The 21,728-nt window shown below is 34.3% G+C and overlaps 4 protein-coding genes across 7 annotated transcripts; 3 read left to right on the top strand and 1 right to left on the bottom strand.

Moving 5' to 3' along the window:
- The first annotated feature begins 1,413 nt into the window (after nt 1-1,413).
- On the top strand, nt 1,414-5,891 carry LOC122299134 (disease resistance protein RPV1-like). The gene is made up of 2 exons (XM_043109137.1): nt 1,414-2,320; nt 4,662-5,891. The coding sequence occupies exons 1-2, from the start codon at nt 1,821-1,823 to the stop codon at nt 5,770-5,772; spliced, it is 1,611 nt and encodes a 536-aa protein (XP_042965071.1). The 5' UTR covers nt 1,414-1,820; the 3' UTR covers nt 5,773-5,891.
- Nucleotides 5,892-6,047: 156 nt separating this feature from the next.
- Nucleotides 6,048-9,201, top strand: LOC122299138 (proteasome subunit beta type-7-B-like). Of its 4 annotated transcripts, none has more exons than XR_006239599.1 (7): nt 6,048-7,200; nt 7,286-7,333; nt 7,438-7,484; nt 7,823-7,880; nt 8,015-8,156; nt 8,265-8,426; nt 8,824-9,201. XR_006239599.1 is itself a non-coding variant. In XM_043109141.1 (6 exons), exons 2-6 carry the CDS (start codon nt 7,316-7,318, stop codon nt 8,348-8,350), a joined length of 351 nt encoding a protein of 116 aa, XP_042965075.1. In that variant the 5' UTR covers nt 6,048-7,200; nt 7,286-7,315; the 3' UTR covers nt 8,351-8,698. The 4 variants fall into 4 exon arrangements, 2 of the variants coding, with proteins under 2 accessions (XP_042965075.1, XP_042965074.1); XR_006239598.1 differs by having other exon boundaries at nt 8,260-8,426; XM_043109141.1 differs by lacking the exon at nt 8,824-9,201 and having other exon boundaries at nt 8,265-8,698.
- Nucleotides 9,202-10,453: 1,252 nt separating this feature from the next.
- Nucleotides 10,454-16,821, top strand: LOC122299019 (protein FAR1-RELATED SEQUENCE 5-like). Its single transcript, XM_043108854.1, has 6 exons — nt 10,454-10,619; nt 11,020-11,087; nt 14,014-16,335; nt 16,414-16,503; nt 16,588-16,665; nt 16,753-16,821. The coding sequence occupies exons 1-6, from the start codon at nt 10,454-10,456 to the stop codon at nt 16,819-16,821; spliced, it is 2,793 nt and encodes a 930-aa protein (XP_042964788.1).
- Nucleotides 16,822-17,841: 1,020 nt separating this feature from the next.
- On the bottom strand, nt 17,842-18,579 carry LOC122299136. The gene is made up of 2 exons (XM_043109138.1): nt 18,285-18,579; nt 17,842-18,204 (listed from the first exon to the last, which is right to left on the bottom strand). The coding sequence occupies exons 1-2, from the start codon at nt 18,537-18,539 to the stop codon at nt 17,911-17,913; spliced, it is 549 nt and encodes a 182-aa protein (XP_042965072.1). The 5' UTR covers nt 18,540-18,579; the 3' UTR covers nt 17,842-17,910.
- Nucleotides 18,580-21,728: the final 3,149 nt, after the last annotated feature.

Below are 21,728 nucleotides of genomic sequence, written 5' to 3'. Positions count from 1 at the left end.
TGACATACTCATTCTCATTGTGCCCTCATTGTCCTCTTTTGCTCTCTCTTTTTGGTGGGTTGAGCTTGTCTTAGACGTGGGATATTTTATCCCCTTCAATTAGGCTTTAGGCTTTTTATTTATTTTTTTATGGGAAGCAAACTTTATTCATTGATCAGATAAAAATTACATTTTTAACTTGATACATATAGAAAAAATTTTAAATTACAAACCAACTACTGCGATGTAGGATTTTATGAGCTTTACGCTTTATTTTTTTATGACTTTAGTTTTGGGATTTTTTACGACCCTCAAATGCTTCCTAGATATTTTTTGTGATGAACGCACAGGTAGCAACTATCCAAGCAATAATGGTGATGATCAGCTCGTCCAGCTAAGTCCAATAGTAGATGGAGAAAGGAAGAAGCCAAGTGGAAAATGAAGAAACATAAGTGGGTAGTGTAAAAGGGAATATTAGTTCCTGTGCATGTATACGATATTAAATTAGCCCAATGTCCAGTACTCTTAAGGCTCCAATACCTTCAGATACCAAAGGATGTCGCAGGACATGAACAGTGCTAGTTTTGTCGTTCTGTTTTTCCTTTCCTTGCTACTTTATGGCAGATCTTGGTGTAGCCCATGTGATCTTCTATCTCTCTTTTTCCCTGCGCACTTCTTTTAGACAGAGTGGGGTGGAGGGGCCGAAGACATATGCCTCCACTAATTACCCGATAAAAATGAATCGACCCTTTGTTTTGTCAAGCCCCCAGGCCATACCGATATTTTCAAATTTCATTCTATGTCTGTTATACGTACAATTTCCTAGCAATCCCATACAACCCATGGCTATATGTTTAAACTAAACAGTCAAAATATCATCTGAGCACTAAACAAAAGAATATAACTTGTAATCAAAATAATTAATTAACATGAATCAGGAATTTCGAAAATAATCAAATCAGATTATATATGGCCATCTTACATACATAGGCAATAAAGAAGTTTGAAGGCCTCTCTGCTCTTATTTTATATGTGTGAAGCATCACGTGTGTGGGGCTTTGTATACGTACAGCGACGCGTTTTTGTAATCAAAGGTTCAGTGGCCTGAGATTTCCACGAATCCAAATGGAAATTGTCAACAAGTTTATATTAATGCGGGGCCAATGTAATTTGAACAGAGACAAGGCCATCTGAGTCCACGCCAACGACAAATCCCACCGAAAGCTGCAAAGGCTGTAGCCATGCTTGTGGGGGCCAAGACTGGCAACGTATGCACTGAAAGCCATTAATCAATTGCCATCTTTTATTTATTTATTATCACAACTACTGCACAGCTATGTGAAAGATGTTTTATGTATTATCATTTTTTTAACATTTTTTAATATAACATTTAATATATAGCCATCTTAAAAAAGTTTAAAACTTGTTCATTTATTTATTTTATTTACAAAGAAGAGTAAGAGAGACGTCATTTTTCTGCAACGGAGTCTGCATTGCCATATATGTGAATTAACACAAGTAAATGTCCAATCAGTATGTGAAGCATCACGATCAAGTACGTTTGTGGGGCTTTGATAATAATGTTTTGTGTGAGCTTCACGTGTGTGGGGCTTTGTAAGCGTGTTTTTTCATTCAATAGTTCTGATGACGCGTTTTCGTAATCAAAACATTCAGTTGTTTGAAAATTACGAAGAAGTTTCTCATCATTTTTTTTCTTTTTGTATTTGTTTTTCCTTTTCCAATAAATAATTGTGCAAAGCTGCATCTGCTTCCCTATTTAAAGAGAGTGGACGTCTTAACTTTTATCTTACTCAGAATTGCATACATTTCTCTTCAATTCAATGGCATTCCGTACTTCACCCTCTTCTTCGTCTTCTCTTTTTTCCGCTCCTAAATGGTATTACGATGTATTCTTGAGTTTTAGAGGAGAAGATACTCGTAATACTTTTGTTGCCCATCTATATGCTGCTCTGAAACATCTGGGAATCCATACCTACATAGATGATAAAGATCTCGAAAGAGGGAAGACAATTTCACCCACACTTCTCAAAGTTATTGAGGAGTCAATGATTTCTATTATTGTATTATCTTCAAATTATGCATCATCCTCATGGTGTTTGGAGGAGCTAACACAGATCCTTGAGTGTAAGAAAACAAAACAACAGATTGTTCTACCAGTATTTTACCATGTGGATCCGTCAGAAGTCCGAAAACAGGAAGGAAGTTTTGGAAAAGCATTAGCTAAACATCAAGAGAGGTTCAAGGAAGATCCGAAGGTGCAGAGGTGGAAGGAAGCCCTACAAGAGGTTGGCAGTTTGGCTGGAGTACATTTGGAAGACGGGTACTTCTTTAACTATTATATTAATTAATAATAGAGTTGTTCTTCAAATGAAATTGTTTATTTAAAAAATTATAATGTGTTTTTTGAGCATGTGTGAAACATATAATTTTTGAATGACATGTGATCAATTTTTTAACCTAACTTTTTAAAAAGGTACGTGCTGTCACATGCTCAATATAACGCTTTTCATTTTTATCGATCTATTAGAGGAATTGGAATTTTCCTCATCCAATTTGAAGAAAAACTCCATAAAAACCCAATGAGTGCATATATCTATACCTATTTTCGTTATTGTCTTTCTCATTTAATATTAACGGGACAGGGGCCTTATAACCAAGGTGGACTTTACCGGGCCTTGCCCACCTTATACCAATATATTATTGAGTGTTGCTAGTGTTCGCCCAATTTTATCCATTGGGAGTGTCCGTTAGTTCAAATTTTATATTTTAATTTTTTTCTTTTCTTTTTCATAATTTTTAAACATCCTTAAATATTTTAAAAAATAAAAAATACACTAATACACTAAAAATTATTTTCTTAATCATTCAAAAAAATTAAATACATAAGTTGTCAAAATGAGGGAACAAACTCATAATTACTATCATTTTCCCAAATCATTATTTAAATTTATGTGAGGAATCAAATTTTAAATTTATTTTTATTTTAAAAGAAATTTAATTTTTTCACTTCAATACACGAGTTTATAAACTTCATTTATATAATGCCATGTTTGGCAAACAAAACTGTCTCTAAATTCAAAGCTAATCTTTAAGTTAAAAACTGTTTTTTTTTTTTTTTTCCAAACAGATAACATGATCTATAGTCTTAAAACTGCTCAATATTTTATAAAGCATTAAAAACTCGAGAAACCATTTTCACATATTCATAAGAAAACCATCCCATAGGGTGGCTAGACACCACGTCAAACCGAGTTTTTTGGCCGCCAATGGTGCAGCCACTGTTAGGCCAGAGGCTATGCAACAGTACAAGTATGGTTCTCTCTTTCGAAAAAGTAATTAACTTATAAAATGTTTATTTATTATATCATCTCTCAATACTTCATCAATATATTTTTCATATCTAGACATGATTTTATGATAGGTCTCACCACTTTTTTAAAACTATATCAAACTATAGTCTTAAAAGGTTTTTACGTTTTACAACTATTTCATAAACGCATACACTCTACACGAAATCACCTTACACCCAAACAAGTCCTTAAGCTCTTTTATAGAAGGATTTAACATTGAACTAGCACATTTATATATGTCACTATAGATTTTAAAATTTTGGATTAATGTCACCTGCTTGCTAGCTATAAGTTCTCTCGAGCTTCCCTCTATCTTTTAATTTTTTTTTTTAAATAATTCCAGGTGCTAATTAAGGCCGTACGTGATCCCTAATTTCTTACAAATTTTAACAGATTTTTAAATTGCATAAGTGTATGCCATTCTAGGCTCATAACCGATCAGATATTACAACTTAAGCTTTTTCAATTCATTTCTCAAATAGGAAGATCCAAATCCATTATTTTCTAGGCATATCCATATGTAGGAGAAGCTAGCACACCAATTGTAGCTAATAGAAACTTTATCACACTTGAAGTAATAAATGTAGTGAAAAAAAAAATGTTTTTAATGTAAAACCCTACAAACAAACAACAACATACATAAATCCCCAATCTTCAATGTAGTGTTTCCTAGCTAATTAATTAAGTAGAGTATAAAATGAAAGCACAATTATCCATCAGCCACCACATGAGCCATAGACTGTTCATGAATCATTTGGCCTTACCTAATTGTTTATTGTCCTTGCACTGGTTTGACTCATGCTTTGGGTACGTTTTGTATCTCTACATTTATTGTGCTACATTGGTTATGGTTTGTGCATCCGTGCAATGTGCCGATTTTTTTTTTCTACAAGATTGCTTGTGCTGTTATGAACACCCGTATTTGCTTCTATAGTTCCTTAATTTTGTGGTAGTCGTAGCCCACTGTAATCTGGCCGTGTTGCAAATTGTAGCAAAACTTGGTTGTACCTAGTGGCCCGATGGTCTTTTTATTTCATTTTAATTGGTTTCATACTAATTTATTGGTATTGAGTAAGGAAATCTTAAAAAAAAAAAAATCTTGTAACGAGACCATGTGGAAGATCTTCTACACCAGCTAGTATAAAAATTTATATATATATGAGTCTTTTTTTTTTTTTTTTAACTTTTTGGTAATTGTAATGGGTGATACTATAATTGATGTGTTGAAACACCAACTTATATATAATGAAACTCTATCTTTTTATGTGAAAAAAGTGACTCATTGAATGTTCTTTTTCCTTGTATTGGCAGGAATGAATGTGAATTTATGCATAAAATCATTCAATGGGTGGACTCAAAAATAGTTAAATCTACATACAAGTTAGACATTGCTGAATATCCAATTGGACTAGAGTCTCGTCTAAAAGACTTGAATACTAAATTAAGAATTGGAAGGAATGACATTACACTTGTGATAGGGATTTATGGAATTGGGGGAGTTGGTAAAACAACTATTGCCAAAGCAGTCTTTAACTCAATTGGAAACCAATTTGAAGATAGATGTTTTCTAGAAAATGTTAGAGAGATTTCAAGTCAAGAAAATGGTCTGGTCAAATTGCAAGAAAAACTTCTTCGTGCTGTCTTAGGAAACTTTGAAAGTTTTCATATTGGCAGTGTTGGAGCTGGTACTAATGTTATAAAGCATAGGCTTTGCTCTAAAAGGATACTTCTAATTCTTGATGATGTGAATGAGTCGTGCCAATTACAAGGATTAGCTGGAGATAAAAATTGGTTTGGTCCAGGAAGCAGAATAGTAATAACAACAAGAGATCAACGTCTACTAACTTGTCATAATCAAGTTGATTCAACGTACGAAGTGCAGGGATTGGATGACAACCAAGCTATTCAGCTATTTAGTTGGCATGCATTTAAAAGAGACAGGCCAGTTGAAAGTTATGTAGAACTCACAAAACGTATAATAGATTATGCTAAGGGCCTTCCACTAGCTCTTACAGTGCTTGGTTCAGCTTTGTATGATAGAAATATAGAACAATGGAAAAGTGCATTGGAAAAGTATGAAATAAGTCCTCACAAGGATATTTATGAAATTCTTAAAATAAGCTATGACGGACTGGAGGATGACAATGAGAATCCAAATGAAGATTTGGAATTAGAGAAAGATGATGGGAATCCGAATGAAATATTTGGTAAGAGGCGTCGTGATGATGAATATGATTGCAACGTGGAACCCAATAGGTGCCCTCAACAAAAGAGGTCACATTCTTCAACCATGGGCATCACAATAACGGAACTAGAGAATGAAGACCAGTATCCAAAGGAAGATATGAATTTAGAGCTTACACTTGGGTTGAAATTAAAAAGTACAATCTTCAATTTTCTTTGCTGTTTGCTGCCTTCTTGAGATAGGGAGATGCATGAACTTGAGAAGATGGAATCTGGACTGAACCAAACATATCACTATCCATGCTTCCAAACAATTGTTCATGTAGAATTTTATAGCTTTAAGTGTGGATAAAGAATCTGTAGATCACATGAAGCTGTCACTGCGACTTGCATAAAATGCTGACGTAGAAGGTATATCTTAAATTTATGGAAATTTATTTCTTTTTTATGCATTGGTTATTTCATCTCCACAATTTTTGCACATGAAATTCCATTTGCCAGTACTCTTTTCAAATTAATGGGTCTGTTTTTGGGATTTTCTCTGTGTTTTTGTGATTTGCACAAATGCGACAGGAAGTGAAAATTTGTATATATTTTCTTGATTAGATGAGGGTCGAGAGGTAAATATCATAATTCATGAGTTATGGTCAGTATTTTTATTTTTATATAGGAGTGGGGAGTTTGGTACTTCTCCCATTTGGAGACGAAAAATTTTATTCATCATTCCCTACACCACACACTACATATAATTTTTTATTTGTTATTTTTTTCTTTATAAATGTATGGTATATTAATGATGAGTAGAAGTATTCCTTTAATTTAGCAAGAATAAAAAAATATAAAATTAAAAAAAAAAGTGTAATGTGTGGTGTAGAAAATGATGAGTAAAGGACCTTAGCTAGGGTCGGTCTTGGTCAGAGATTTGCTTTTAAAAATTAGATTCACATTCTTTACCATACATTCCAAATCATCACACATGCTTTTTCTTTCGAAATGCTTCATGTACACTCAAGTAATATTTAAATAGTACTCATGAATCTATATGCTCCAGAAATATCATATATAGAAAATGTTTTCTACTATCTCTAATTATTCAATAAATACATAATTTAACAAGAACTATATATTTGAAATTAATAATACCAAAAAAAGAAAAAAAAATAGTCTGGTTTCTAGAAATTTAAGTTTTACTAATTTAGGATGAATCCCATTAATGATCACAACAGAGGAATAACTAATAGTAATTCTGTCGTGCTACCAGTTTATTTTTTCTTTCATCATATTTGTGACGTAGATTGATTTTTATGTTAATGATATACAAGGAGACAACTTTAACTTTGTTGTCTAGCTGAGCATTGATAGGAAATAATGAATTGAACTTCACTTACTATTATAGCCTTGTTCTGTTTTGCTAAACTCTTGTTTGGGATCAACCAGTGCATCAGTTTTTCAAGTGTTGAAGATGCTTCATTTTCCCATCTCTACTATTGCTTTTGTGTCGATATTGATCAGCTTTGGGGTCGTGTGTAAGATTAATTTCAAAACTCGTTGGCACCCAAAACAGTTGAAGCTTTTATTTGCATACAAAATTGGTTGAAAGCTCCCTCCATTAATCATGACTTCCAAGACTTGATGGAAGATGCCGAAAGCTATAAGCTAGAAAATGGTAAGATTCATTTTCAAATATCATATATTTTCCTATGATTTTTTTAATAATTATATTTTTAAAATAGTGTTTTTTCTTCATTTAGAGAAAACTTTGAATAATGTTTTGAACATGGATGGTTGAAGAATACGAGGTATTGTAACTTCTTGATCAATTGGGGTTTGTATTATGAGATATATTGAAATTCTAGCAATTTTCATTTTGTGTTGAAAATATGTTTAACTTGGTTGTTGCAAGGATATGATTCAATTTCAGCAGAGGTTCCTGACCCAAAAGCGAAAAGGGTTAGTTTAGCTTGAGAAGCCTTAGCCTTGCTGTGAATTGCTGTTTGGCTTTAATAATGTTGACAAAACTGGGCACCTTTTGGATCTTAGTTTGCAATCCAAAAGATTGCTTTATTTTATGTTGACTGCTCCTATTTTGTGACATGATGCCTTTGAAAAGCATTAAAACTAATATTAAAGATGGTGAAAACATCTCACTATTCTTTTCCATTATAAGCCTGATCATTTGGACGAAGAAGAGGATGTGAAATAAGGAAACTCTCTACGGAACCTAAAAAGCTTGAAACTTTATTCTTCTTTGTAGTTTCTGATAAAATTACTCTTTTTGACTTTGACAGAAAATTAAGAACCCCAATTATAAAGGGAAGTGGAAGACTCCTTGGATTGATAATCCAGGTATTTTGAAGCATACAAATTTCTTTTTATTCATCAATTTCAGCTTGAAAAAACTACAATTGAAGTATTTTCCTGTTATCACATCCAGATTATGTATTTGATTAATGTTTTACTCTTATTCAACATATATTCAGGACGATATCATTCTTGGAGCAAATACAAGAACCATTGAAGGACCCATAATCACTGAAAAGAACTGTGAAAAGATTCATTATATGGCACCAAACATATATTGTTGTGGAGCAGGAACTGCTGCCGATACAAAGGCAATAACAGGTATTTGTTAGGTCTAAGTTTGAGGTGATGATGTTGCACTCTTTATCATCTTCTTTTAAGAATTGCTAATGTACTGTCTTGGTGTTTGCTTTCTTTCAACAAGGCCAGTTCACAACTGCAACTGCATCGCTACCATATGGGTCAAGAATCAAGGTTGTCACAGCACTCACCCTCATGAAGAATCACCTTTTTAAGTGAAGTTTCATTTGTTGCAAACCAAGAAATGACAGTTGCATTTGAGTTAATGTTACTGGACTTCATCTGCATACTGTGAGTCTATTTTCAAGAATTAAATTGGAAAATATCATGTGTTATTTTTTTTTGGCTTACATATTTGGTGGTGTGTCACTGCCTGATCTTGTAGAAACTAGAACTGTTTTCATAATTTTATTAGGCTAAATGATTACTTTGTCTTGTTTATCATGTTTTGCAAGAGAATAACCAGATGTATCAAGTCATGTCAGAAGTTTTGTAGAAACAATATTGTGGTTGCTTTCCTTTTATGTATATATATATACTATAAATTTGTCGGGTTTGGTTTATGATTGTTTATAATGCGTTTGAACTAAAATGACATTTTAGTAGGACATTTATTTTTACCATTTGCACATAAATGATATGACCAAGGCAATGGTGTCCAACATGTCTTATATCATGTGTTCAACAGTACGTGCAAAATTGAGGGTGTAGCTCACAAGTGCTGCACAGTTGGATACACTCCCCACCTTCGAATCCTTCGAATCTTGATCCTTCTACTATGTTTGATTCGGCGCATGTAGAATAGATGCCGTCTTCGTCGCGCATTCCTAAATGCATCCAGCGATCCGAACTATCCAATTCTAACTATTCGGCTATGTTTCAACTTTTCCAAACTAAGAATCTAGAGGATCCTATGCTCTCTCCTATTGTATTCTGTATTTTAATTCAATGCAAGTTTGTTGAAAAAAAAAAAGAATTACAAATTGAGGGTGTTTCTATCCATCAAACCAATATATATATATATATATATAGATTCTAAGATTTTCATATGCTTTTTCAAAGTTAATCATGTTTACTCGTGGGGAAAATTATTTAGATGCGATTTTTTTTATAAATTTTTTATAATATCACATCTATTAAAAAATAAAGTAAATAATAACATTTTTTAGCATACTTAAAAGACGGCTCCATTAGACATGTTATATCCAATGTATTTAACATATCTAAACGTATCTACACATGATTTAGGATTCGTGACCAACCTCAAGCATCTCCCTATATTTTTCTTTAATTTTTTTGTTGTTCTTTGCCTTAGGAAGATCGATATTGTTCAATTTATCGCCATGGAAACATTATATATGCCACATCTAGGGGTGAAAACGGTTTGGTCTAGTCCAGTCCGGTGATGGATTGAAATTTTTAGTCCATTATTTTTCCTAGACCAGACATCTAGTCGGTCCGTTCAGACTGGTCCAGTCCTGTTGGTCCAACTAACTATTTTTTATTTCTTTATTTTTTTTTACTCAAATAAATTAATAAAAAATTATTTGAATTATTAAATTAAAATTAAGTAAATTATTAATGTAGATTATGTAACTAACTTATTAAAAAAATATTTTATATGGTCAATGATAATAAATTAGATGAAAATTATATCATTAACTTATATAATTACTATATAAAAATAATTTTTAAAACATATATATAGAGTTCAGTCCATTCGGTCCAAAATTCGTAGATCCCGGGACTGGACTGAATTTCAATCGGTCCACACATTTTTAGACCGGACCGGTCCTGTCCAATCGATTTTTTAGGTCCAGACCGACTGTTGAACACCCGCCTACCCACAACAATATGCTTGCTAGTTGTGTTTTTCAAAATCTAGCTATTTGGTAGTGCCGCCAAAAGATCATTGACGCAGGAATGTCACATATTACTACCATACATCCATCTAGACGTCTAAACATTACATTCACAGCATAATTGAACACTCTAAGGAACATTCCAATGAATGAAATTGGGTATACGGATTTAGAGTAATATGGCACATTATATTTCAAAGAAAGAGGATTCTAAGCTAGTTCAGCTTTCGCAAGGAGATGCATGGTTGTAATCTGTGTGAATTATATAGTAATGGGCCACAACATTGGGATTTCGAAGAAGAAATTGTTTTTTGTGTTGTTATTGGATTTAGAGTTGGGATCAACCTAAGATTGGTGGAGAATGAAATTCCTGTTGGAATCCATGATAGAAGGTCTTGGAATTTCATATGTTTTCAACATATAAGATTTGATTGGACAGACTCAAATCATGTATGGATGGCATGCTATGTAGTGCCTTACTATGAAGGGTACACTTCAAGGTTGAAGTTTGAATGTGATTCAAAGCTCGTTGGGGTCCATTTGGTAAAGAAGCATGAAGAGAAGGCAATAGATCATACTGATGTTGGTGTGCTCCACGAAGATGTTGGCCATGCTCATTTTGGTAAGAGGTGTTGTGATGAATCCAATTGGTACCCTCAATAAAAGCAGATTAAGCTGAGATAGTTTACCTTAATTTGGCTAGCAGCACGTAGAAGTTCATTGTTACAAAATTACCTTAACCAAAACCACTTGATTTAAGACTCAAAAGCTTAATTTGGGCTGTCATTTTAGGTAACAAAGAAGTAGCTTGATTTTCTACGACATTTATCTGCATTTCAAGTGGAAAATAATAGTATGACTTTTAAATATATCCATCAAATGTGTCAATTTATATATTTTAATTATTTTTCTTAATGATTAAAAAAGTGACTGTTAATTAATTTATATATTTTTCTTAATAATTAAAAATTTTTAAAAAAATTCTCATTTACACTGGTGTGCACATTTTGATGTGCTCCTAGCATTGGCCTTGAGGTTGGTAAGAGTTGAGATCATTGGCAGATTTGAGAAGAAAGGTTTTCAGTTGAAGGTAATATCTTTTTGCCCTTAGGTTCAACCAACATGGAGAAAAGCCAATGCTTGTTATCTCTCTTGTAGCCGTCGATCTTAGTATTACCATCTATAAGTATTTTGCTGATAAATTATGGACATCTTATTGTCACTGCTCAACCCGAAAAGTCCCCTCCCGACCCGAAAAACAAATTCTTCCGAACCTTACATACGCATTTACGGCATTAAATAAGTTTGAAAAATTGTTCAGTTATTATTTTTTTTATCAATATAAAATTCACCATTCTAATTATTAATTATAGTTTAGAAAACTCGTAAGTTTATATTTTCTCAAACTTATTTAATTTGAAATTTCCCAAAATGATCAATTATGGATAAAAATTACACAATTCTAAATAAAATCATTATCTGTATAGCTGTGTAGTATGCAAATATCGTACAATCGTTTTTTATAAAAAACTCTATATGCAATCACTTTTGCATACTCGTTTATGCACTCAACTAATATGATTAGCTGTGTTACTTTTTTTAATATAAAATAACTGTTTTGGCCAATTATTTCAGTGGAATGCGCAAGAAGTAAATAAAAATAACTATATGTAGCAAAAATCTTTTTTCATACGAATCCTGTATTTATTTATTTTTTAAAAATGTTTGTACGACATTTGCACATTCACGACTTCAACTACCAATTCTCTAAAAAGAAAAGAAGATCAAACTACCCGCTAGGGGTTAAAAAAAGGGGTGAACAGGTGGTAAACTAGACCGGACCGAACCAAACCGATGGGTTTGGTCCAGTCTCAAGTTTGGTTCAGTCTTGTACTGGTTTTATTTTTATCAAAACCGGTTAAAATCGGTCAAGTTTGGATTTTTCTTTTTTTAAAACCGGACCGAACCGCTTTTTCATATATATATTTTAATTTTTTTATTGTATATAATTTTTATATATAATATATAAAATAATTTTGTATTATATGATAAATTACTAATTAATATAATATTAAATTTTAAAATCTTATATCATTTTATTTATTGTATTAATAGTTATACTAATATCATATAGTGTATATTAATAGTTATACTAATACCATGTCATTATATATTATAATATATTATAATATATCACTATAGTATTATATATTATAATATACTATATTATATAGTATATTAAAATAAAAAAATTGGACCAAACTGATAAAATTAGAATATTAATTTAAAAGAATAACGTATATATAATTTATTTTAAAAAATATAAAATCAATAAATATCAATTCAGCCCTAAATTTTACAGTTCTTCTATTTGCAACCGCCGTTGCGTAACCGGCGCGGAACCGTCTGACGTGGCACTGCCACGCCATTTAAAAAAATAATTTAAAAAAAAAAAAAAAAAAAAGAGAAAAAAAAAAAGAAGAAGAGGCCGATTGAAATATGCGGGAAAATGGGAGGGAAAGTGCAGACCCAGAACCACAAAGTTCTGAAACTCCCTCTCTCTCCGACCGAGCACTCTCTCCGACCGAGCTCTCTCTCCGACCGAGCTCGGAGCTGACCGAGCTGAAACTCTCTCTCTTCGACCGAGCTGAAACTCTCTCTCTTCGACCGAGCTCTGAAACCGTGTCTCTCTCCGATTCCGTCTGTGTATGCGGTGCATTTAGGCGTTCGGAAACTCCCTGGATCTCCGACCGAGCTCTGAAACTCTCTCTCTCGTTGTTATTTACCTCCATATCTCGTTCTTACAAAATCTTTTTAGTCTCAAGATTCTGTCTGGGATAAGTAAATATAGTTCCTTTTTGGATTCAAGTACGTAGGTTCTGGTGATCTTATAAACATTCACCCTTCAGAACTCAAATTCCAATGTAAGTGTTTGTTTTTTCTTTTGCTCAATTTCTTTTATATCAGTCTACTTTTTTTGTCCCATTGAAAATATAGTAACCTGAATTTATAGTTTTGAAAATAGAATAAAAGACTTGTTTTTAAAATATTTCTAGTAACCTGAATTGAGGTAAAATAGTAGTTATTGTTTTCTTTCCGTATCCGTAGGCATTATGCTATTTATGTTTACTGCTTTGTCCAGTTGTTTGTGATGTCAGTTTTACTCTTTGAGACTTATGTAATGTGTTTGTTTAAATTGTTTCTGATTTTGGGTCTTCTGATGAGTATGCTATCGATATCTTTTATGTTGTGAGTTATACAGTTGGTGATAAGTAATAAAATGAAAATGCACATGGATCTTAATTGAAAATCACGACCCCATGGTATCACTCATTTCTTCAATGCTTTTATGATCATCCAACTGAATATTTTCGATCCTTAGGAAAGAAATATAGGCAATTTAGTATTCTGACAGTTTGTTCCCATTTATGGGGTTTAATTAAACTTATACCTGGGTTGGGATTGAATCCCAAGTATCGAGCATGTCTTTTATTTTTTTGTGGTAAATAACCAAATTCTATACCCCTAGAAGTTGGTGCTAATGGATTGGTGATTGGTGGTCCAAAATGTCTGACATACTAGTTTGTAGATTTTAATGTGGTTGGATGTTATGTTATACAATCCATTGCTATTGAGAAGCTGCATTATCTTCCCCTCAGCATGGAAAAAGGAAAAGAACATCCTAGCACGCTAAGACCCTCTAGCTCAAATCCCGAATCCGCGGTATGTAATTTCATTTAATATATCAATCCATGGTAGAGTATCAAATTAGTTGACTTTTATTTTCAAAATACATCAACTATTTGAAAGTATTTCATTTTAGGACATACCATCAACTTCTCCAAACATACCAATTCACGGTTACTATGGACCAATGCCTGCGTGGTCACCAGCCTTTCTCGATGCCAACCAATATCCAAGCAACCTACAGGTGGTGGTGTCATGTTTTCTGTTATATTTTACCGTAGTTGGTTTGTGTCAAGAGTTTAATTGTGTTTGTTTTTCCTTTTTGCCAGAATGCTAGTTATCCAATTCAACATGGCATGGAAGGGCAGTTGTCGGACATCAATACAAGCTCCGCTACAAGCAGATTTCAGGGTACAGAGGATAATAGATATGTAGTTGGGGAGGAGACTGATTCGCCATGTACATCTTCTAGAGTCGAAGAAGTTAATTTTGATATTCTAGATGAACAAGAAACCGAGTCTGGCAGTGCAGGAACATCTAAGAAGACACAAATGGATGACATTGATGAGCCAATGTCGGGGATGGAGTTTAATTCCCTAGAAGATTTAATCAGTTATTATAAAGAATATGGTAAGAAAAGCGGGTTTGGGGTGATGACTAAAAGAAGTGAGAGGGGAGAGGATGAGACTGTTAGATATGTCACCCTTGCCTGTGCCCGTGGTGGGAAGGCAAGGAATAGACTCTTGAATGTCTCCAACCCACGTCCGACAGGAAAGACGGAGTGTAAGGCCAAAATAAATGCCTTAAAAGCTGATGATGGAAAGTTTAGGCTGACTACAGTTCATAATATCCACAATCACGGCCTCAGTCCGAAGAAATCCCGCTTCTTTCGATGTAACCGAGAAGTGAGTGAATCTGTCAAAAGAGTTCTAGATACAAATGATTTGGCTGGCATCCGAATGAACAAGAGCTTCAGATCTCTGGTTGTAGGCGCAGGTGGATTTGAGAACCTCCCGTTTTTGGAAAAAGACTGTCGTAACTACATCAACAAGGCTAGGCATCTACGACTGGGCGCAGGTGGTGCCGGAGCACTTCGAGACTACTTTTTACGGATGCAGTACAAAAATCCGGGGTTCTTTGCACTGATGGACCTGGACGATGACGGGAGGCTAAAGAATGTATTTTGGGCAGATCCCCGTAGTAGAGCTGCATACCAATATTTCGGTGATGTGGTAACCTTCGACACCACATACTTGACGAACCGATATGGGATGCCCTTCGCACCATTTGTTGGTGTAAACCACCATGGGCAGTCAATTTTGTTGGGAGCTGGTTTGATTTCATCTGAGGATACACATACCTTCGTGTGGTTATTCCAAACCTGGTTGCAGTGTATGGATGGTGTCGCGCCGAAGGCTATTATCACTGACCAAGATAGAGCCATGAAAAATGCAATTGCTCTTGTCTTTCCAGAAAGTCGCCATAGATTTTGCCTATGGCATATCCTGAAGAAAGTCCTAGAAAAGCTTGGATGCTATGGTTCCTACAAAAGTGGCATGAAAACTGCACTGATGAAATGTGTTTATGACACACAAAAGTGGGAAGAGTTTGAAAAATCTTGGCATGAGATGATCAGCACGTATAACTTGCATGATAATGTCTGGTTGCAGAGTTTATACACTGAGCGTTGCCATTGGGTACCGGCCTTCTTAAAAGACATTTTTTGGGCTGGGATGAGTACTACGCAGCGGAGCGAGAGCATGAATGCCTTTTTTGATGGTTACGTTCATGCTAAGACGAACCTGAAAGAGTTTATCGATCAGTACGATAATGCCCTGAAAAAGAAAATTGAGAACGAAAATGTCGCTGACTTCCACTCATTTAATCTCACAATTCCTTGCATCTCTAGATCGCCTATTGAAAAGAGATATCAAGATTTGTATACAAATGTTAAATTCAGGGAAGTTCAGATCCAGCTTACCGGCATTATCGACTTGGACCCAGTTTTACATAGAAGAGAGGGTACTGTAAAGACCTATTTGGTAGAGGATGAAGTTCGTGTTGAAGATTTTACGAAGCAAGTGACACACTCAGTAGATTTTAATGAGGAAGATGGTGTCGCGAAATGCTCTTGTGGTTTATTTGAAATGAGGGGGATAATGTGCCGGCACATCTTCGCTGTGTTCAAATGTAACGGGATTAAGACAATGCCACAACAGTACATTTTGGATCGATGGAGGAAGGACATTAAAAGAAGATACACGTTAATTAACAGCAGCTATGACGCAGGCGAGGTGCGGGAAGATGCTAATAGATATTCAAGTCTGTTGAATATTTGTTATAAAATGATTACTTGTGCTGCGGGTTCGAAAAAGCATACTGAGGATGCAACAACTAAGTTGCATGCAATGATTGACCTGTACTCTGAGACCCAAGAACCCCCATCGCTGGCTGAAAATTGTTTAAATGTTGGTGGCATGACAAAGGAAAGTGCAGCTACCACTGGAAGTTCAACTCAAGTACTCAGTCCAAAGATAGTTCGAGGGAAAGGCAGGCCCCCATCTATAAGGAGAGCATCTAGGATGGAGAAAGAGTTGAGAAAAGTTAAAGAGAAAACGAAGAAAGCGCAGGGAAAGGGAAAACGCAAACAGGTGCATTGAAGTAAAATTACATTCTTGCATTTAATCCCGCATCCAGATTTGTTATTAATTACTTCCATATTTTATTAGCGGGATGGAGACGATACCCATGGTGTGGACACTTGCAGGAGCTTATTTGGCCCCTCCGATTTGGACGTCTCCAATATTGGACACGTGCAGGTAAAATAAATAAGTTTGTTATTTATTTTATTGTACTATTTTTAAGTCTATTGCTGTACTTTTTACGAAATTTTGCCACATCAGGCTATTCCAGACAGGTCGCTAGCATATGACATTAGGGGAACCCAATCAACAGATCCAGTGATTCAAACTCAACAAAGTGTAAGTGGATCCCCGTAGTTTAATGCTATTTTAATGACATTTGTCGTCTACACTAGTTGCTAATACACTAGTTGTTATTAATTACAGATGGAATTTGGGTTGGACGGATCACAACCGCTGCACGTTGAGTTTGATGGATCACAACCACAGCAATGACAACTAGTGTGTAATTTGAGAAATATTGCGAAGTATTCATCTTCTTCATCTACTTTTACTTCAACATTTGTGTCAATTACAATTGTAAAGAAAGTCGGCTAGTTTGGTGTGTATGGTTTGGTAGAAATTTATGATTAATATGCAGGAACTTTCTAACGACAATCTCATTTGGCATTGAATTCATAAGACCAATGGAACCTGCTGCATAGTTGGTAGTATGTTGGGAGCAGTTTTGAGGTAGAGCTATTTCAGAAGTCACGTAAAAGTGGGAGAAGGGAAGTTGATGACTTTTTTAATATGTATCTATTTATAGATTTTATGGGTATGTATAGGACTTTGGATGGATGTATACTGCAATTTATTATGGCATAGAATTTTCAGATTTTGGTGGTTATGTTGATAAATTGTAAAGAAAGTGTAAAGATTCCAGATTTATGCGTGTCATGGTATTTTGGGCAGATTTAATGCTATTGGAATGATATTTAATTGGTCTTGTAATGACATTAGAAGTTTAATGAGGAAGATGGTTTCCATATTCAAGCTTGTATGGAATGATGTCTGGGCGCTGCCCAGCTGTGTTCAAATAAGAGTTATTGTTGTGTAAACATAAATCGTAGTCCAATTGATGAACTACGTTCAATTGGAGGTAATTCGACTACTTTAATCCTGGGTCTGTGCGCTGGCAATAAGTTGCATGCAGGACGAGAGCATGATTGGTTTAATGGCAGAAGAGAACAACACGGATACGGGAAGAGTTTTGAATTTGGGTAAGTTTGTTTTTGTTGCACTTATAGCATCATTTGGCAAGTGGATTCACAGGACAGGCTAGAGAACAAACTTGCATGAAAAATACATGTTCTACTAGTCCTGTTATAAAATCTAGAGAAGTTCTTATGTGCCCAGCTACCAATTAGAGAATATTTACAGAGCTGAGAAGGGATCTTAACATTACAAGACCAATTACAAACATGAGTTCCAACTTCACCAAACAAGTACAAAAGCCTACAAACAATCTGACTTCCAAAATATTGCATAAGCCAACAACGGGTAATCCCATTCACTCAAAATACTTAAAGTTAACAGGAAGGCTCAAAACAGAAGCCAACGTCCAAAAAGAAAACAGAGTACTAATGCAGCAGCCCAATACATCCCCAAGAACCGTGACACTAAACACTTCCTTTGAGTACGTTGTGCATGACGCACCAACTCCGTCTCGAGCTGATCCACTATCTTGCGAAGGTCAATTTCCCTCTTTTCTAGCAGCTCGACTATCTTCTCGAGATCTCTCTCCTTCCGTAGCAGCTCATCAATTCTTTCTCGGATTTGGAGCTCAATTACTTGATTACTATCTGCCCATTTGAAATACTTGCAGAATGGTAATCCCTGAGCATACAAGGCCAAGAATATTAATGAATGCAGATAAGAAAACCTTAATGTACGTACAAGAATGAGCTATCCATTACCTCTGTGTTATAGTTTGGACACCCTAAGAAGGCCCGTCCAGGATTTTTTGCCGTAGTTGAGTACTTCAATGTGGGTTTGACCTCACAGAAGCACAGAGCTTGACTTGAGGTATGTTTAGCAAAAGAGGAAGACATTGATGTTGATGATGTTGATGATGACATTTCTACCATGAACCAAAATAACATCAGCTCAAATAGAAGAGAGGCAGTACCAAGAAATTCAGTCCATAATATCCAATGTGTGAAGAAAATCATATCAATTCCAACAATTCAGTAACAGCTAAATGTAGCAGTCCCAACAAAGTAAAATTACATTATGTTTCACATATAGGAAGATCACAACATCACAAGTGGCATACCATTAAAGCTTTACTTATAAACCAAAAAAGAGAAGAATTAATATTGAAATGGTAAAGAATATGCTAAATAATATACTTGGGGAAGATGACAGCAAGGTGTGCAAATGAGAATATGTTCCTTGCACTAATATGTATAAACCTGCAATGATTATTAGAACAATTAAGTACCCAATTATCCAATCAACTTTGAAAAACATGAGTTCCACTTAACCTAATTAGTCAATAATCATAATAACTGATCTGTGTGCGACACATCTAAATACTTTACAAAGAAATAACGCCTTGACGTATAACTTTTTTACCAACATTAGAAGGAGTTAGTTGATATTCCCCTTGCTCCAAGGTCCAATTGCACCAATGGTAGTCATCCTCAATCCAATTGCACCAATGTACATTAAAGAAACAAACGAGTGTAAAACAATCAGCCAATACACATACCTCAGACTTTACGGCTCATCAAATAGAAATTCAGAAAACAAAAAACATCAGGTCAAATAGGGGGATTCAGAGTGATTTTCACCTCTGATTTGGACTGTAATTTTTCTTTATGATGATTCACAATGTACACCAGAGTATCAAAGCTCAAAAATATAGGAAGAAAAATATAAACGATATGTTAGGTTCTTAATCAGAGCTCAAACTAATATAGGAAGAAAAATATAAAGAATCATAATGGTAATCAGAGCTTCTTAATCAGATCTCAAATACATAACAGAAAAAAAAAACAAACAATCATGGACTTAATGATATCAGATTCTAAATACATAACAAAATAAAATAAAGAATCATGGACTTAATGTTATGCTCAAAAGCATAACAATAATGTTATGCTCAAAAGCATAACAATAAAAATATAAACAACCAGCTAATGATATCAAATTCTAAATACATAACAAAATAAAATAAAGAATCATGGACTTAATCAGAGCTCAAAAGCATAACAATAAAAATATAAACAACCAGCTAATGATATCAGATTCTAAATACATAACAAAATAAAATAAAGAATCATGGACTTAATGTTATGCTCAAAAGCATAACAATAAAAATATAAACAACCAGCTAATGATATCAAATTCTAAATACATAACAAAATAAAATAAAGAATCATGGACTTAATCAGAGCTCAAAAGCATAACAATAAAAATATAAACAACTAGCTAATGATATCAGATTCTAAATACATAACAAAATAAAATAAAGAATCATGGACTTAATGTTATGCTCAAAAGCATAACAATAAAAATATAAACAACCAGCTAATGATATCAAATTCTAAATACATAACAAAATAAAATAAAGAATCATGGACTTAATCAGAGCTCAAAAGCATAACAATAAAAATATAAACAACCAGCTAATGATATCAGATTCTAAATACATAACAAAATAAAATAAAGAATCATGGACTTAATAAGTACCCAATTATTACCACTTAAAAATATAAACAACCAGCTTCTTTATCAGATTCTAAATACATAACAAAATAAAATAAACAATCATGGACTTAATCAGAGCTCAAGAACTTACCAATAAAAATATAAACAATCAGCTTCTTAATCAGAGCTCACATACATATCAAAAAATAAATAAACAATCAGCCTATTTATCATTGTCATAAATATATCACAAAAAAGCCCAATCAGAAATCGATACACCAAAACACATTAAAAGGGGGAAAAATAACATGATTTCAAAAAAAAAATAGACAATCAGCCTATTTATCAGAGCATAAATATATAACAAAAAAGCCCAATCAGAAATCGGTACACCAAAACACATTAAAAGGGGGAAAAATAACCTGATTTAGGGTTAGGGTTAGGGTTAGGGTTTCGGTGCTATGTGGTCTTCACATTCCAGATCTGGTGGAGGTCGCCGGGGATCTGTGTTTCGTCGGTATTCGGTACGACCGGTTGCAAGTTTACCTGTTGTTGGGTCTTCGGAGAGGATGAAGACAGAGAACAGACATACCAATCAAAGAACAAACAAACCGAACGAACAATAGGTCTCGGTTTGGATGAAAGGCAGGAACTGGACGACGGTGGAAGTGGAGGGTCGCGGTGAGGAGGGTCTTCGGGAGAGGGAGAAAGTGAAATGAAAAGTGAACCAGTTGTTGGGTCTTCGGAGAGGATGAAGACAGAGAACAAACATACCGATCAAAGAACAAACAAAACGATAGAACAATAGGTCTCGGTTTGGATGGAAGGCAGGATCTGGACGACGATGGAAATGGAGGGTCGCGGTGAGGAGGGTCTTCGGGAGAGGGAGAAAGTGAAACGAAAAGGGAAACTGAAATGAATGAATTCAAATCGAGTACGGGGTTGGGATTGGGGGTTGTTTTTCTCTCAAAATGAAAACGACGCCGTTTTCATTTATTTGCCACGTAGGACACGGGGGTTACGCGAGGGTTACGCGAGCGGTTGCAAGTAGACTTTTTGTAAATTTTATCCTAAATGAGACCGGATAGGTTAGATCCTACCACCCACCCATAATATAGGTACTAGAAAACGAAAAAAGTTGGGAAATAAGAGATATTAAATAAATTAAAAAAAGAAAAAGAAAAGGAGAAGACAAGGTCAGTACTGAGAGATGCTGATTGATTGGTGGGTAGGGAACATGAGCGGCTCGGTCTTTGTGACTTGCTCAACGATGAACAGTTTAAAGAAACTATGAGATGAAGTGAAATACTAAAGTGTTTCATAAGACGTTTGGAGATACAAGAAACTTTGGCCGTATGAAATCATCTTAAATGGGTTGTGTTTGATCTAAATCTCCAAACGAGGCCTTATAATGAAATATTTGTAAATAGTAATAAAATTATTTAAATTAAAATGTTTTATTAGATTTTAAAAGATATTAGAGAAAAAATTAAATAAAAATATTATAAAATTAAAAAATTATTTAAATATAATAAGTTTATTTACAGTTTCTCATCATCTCTCATTCTCACCCTATAATGGAGATATTGAATATATCTACTGAAAAATATGTTCTCATTGGAGTCCCTTTTAAGAGGTTGAAAAAGAATTCGAAGCTCCCCTAGAAATCATTTGGCCCTTTTTTTTTATCTTACTACTCTTTCTGT

This window comes from Carya illinoinensis, chromosome 16 (genome assembly GCF_018687715.1).
Source record: "Carya illinoinensis cultivar Pawnee chromosome 16, C.illinoinensisPawnee_v1, whole genome shotgun sequence".
In the NCBI taxonomy this organism is placed as follows: domain Eukaryota; kingdom Viridiplantae; phylum Streptophyta; class Magnoliopsida; order Fagales; family Juglandaceae; genus Carya; species Carya illinoinensis.
The sequence above is the reverse complement of the archived record's forward strand: the minus strand, read 5'-3'. Positions and strand labels throughout refer to the sequence as shown.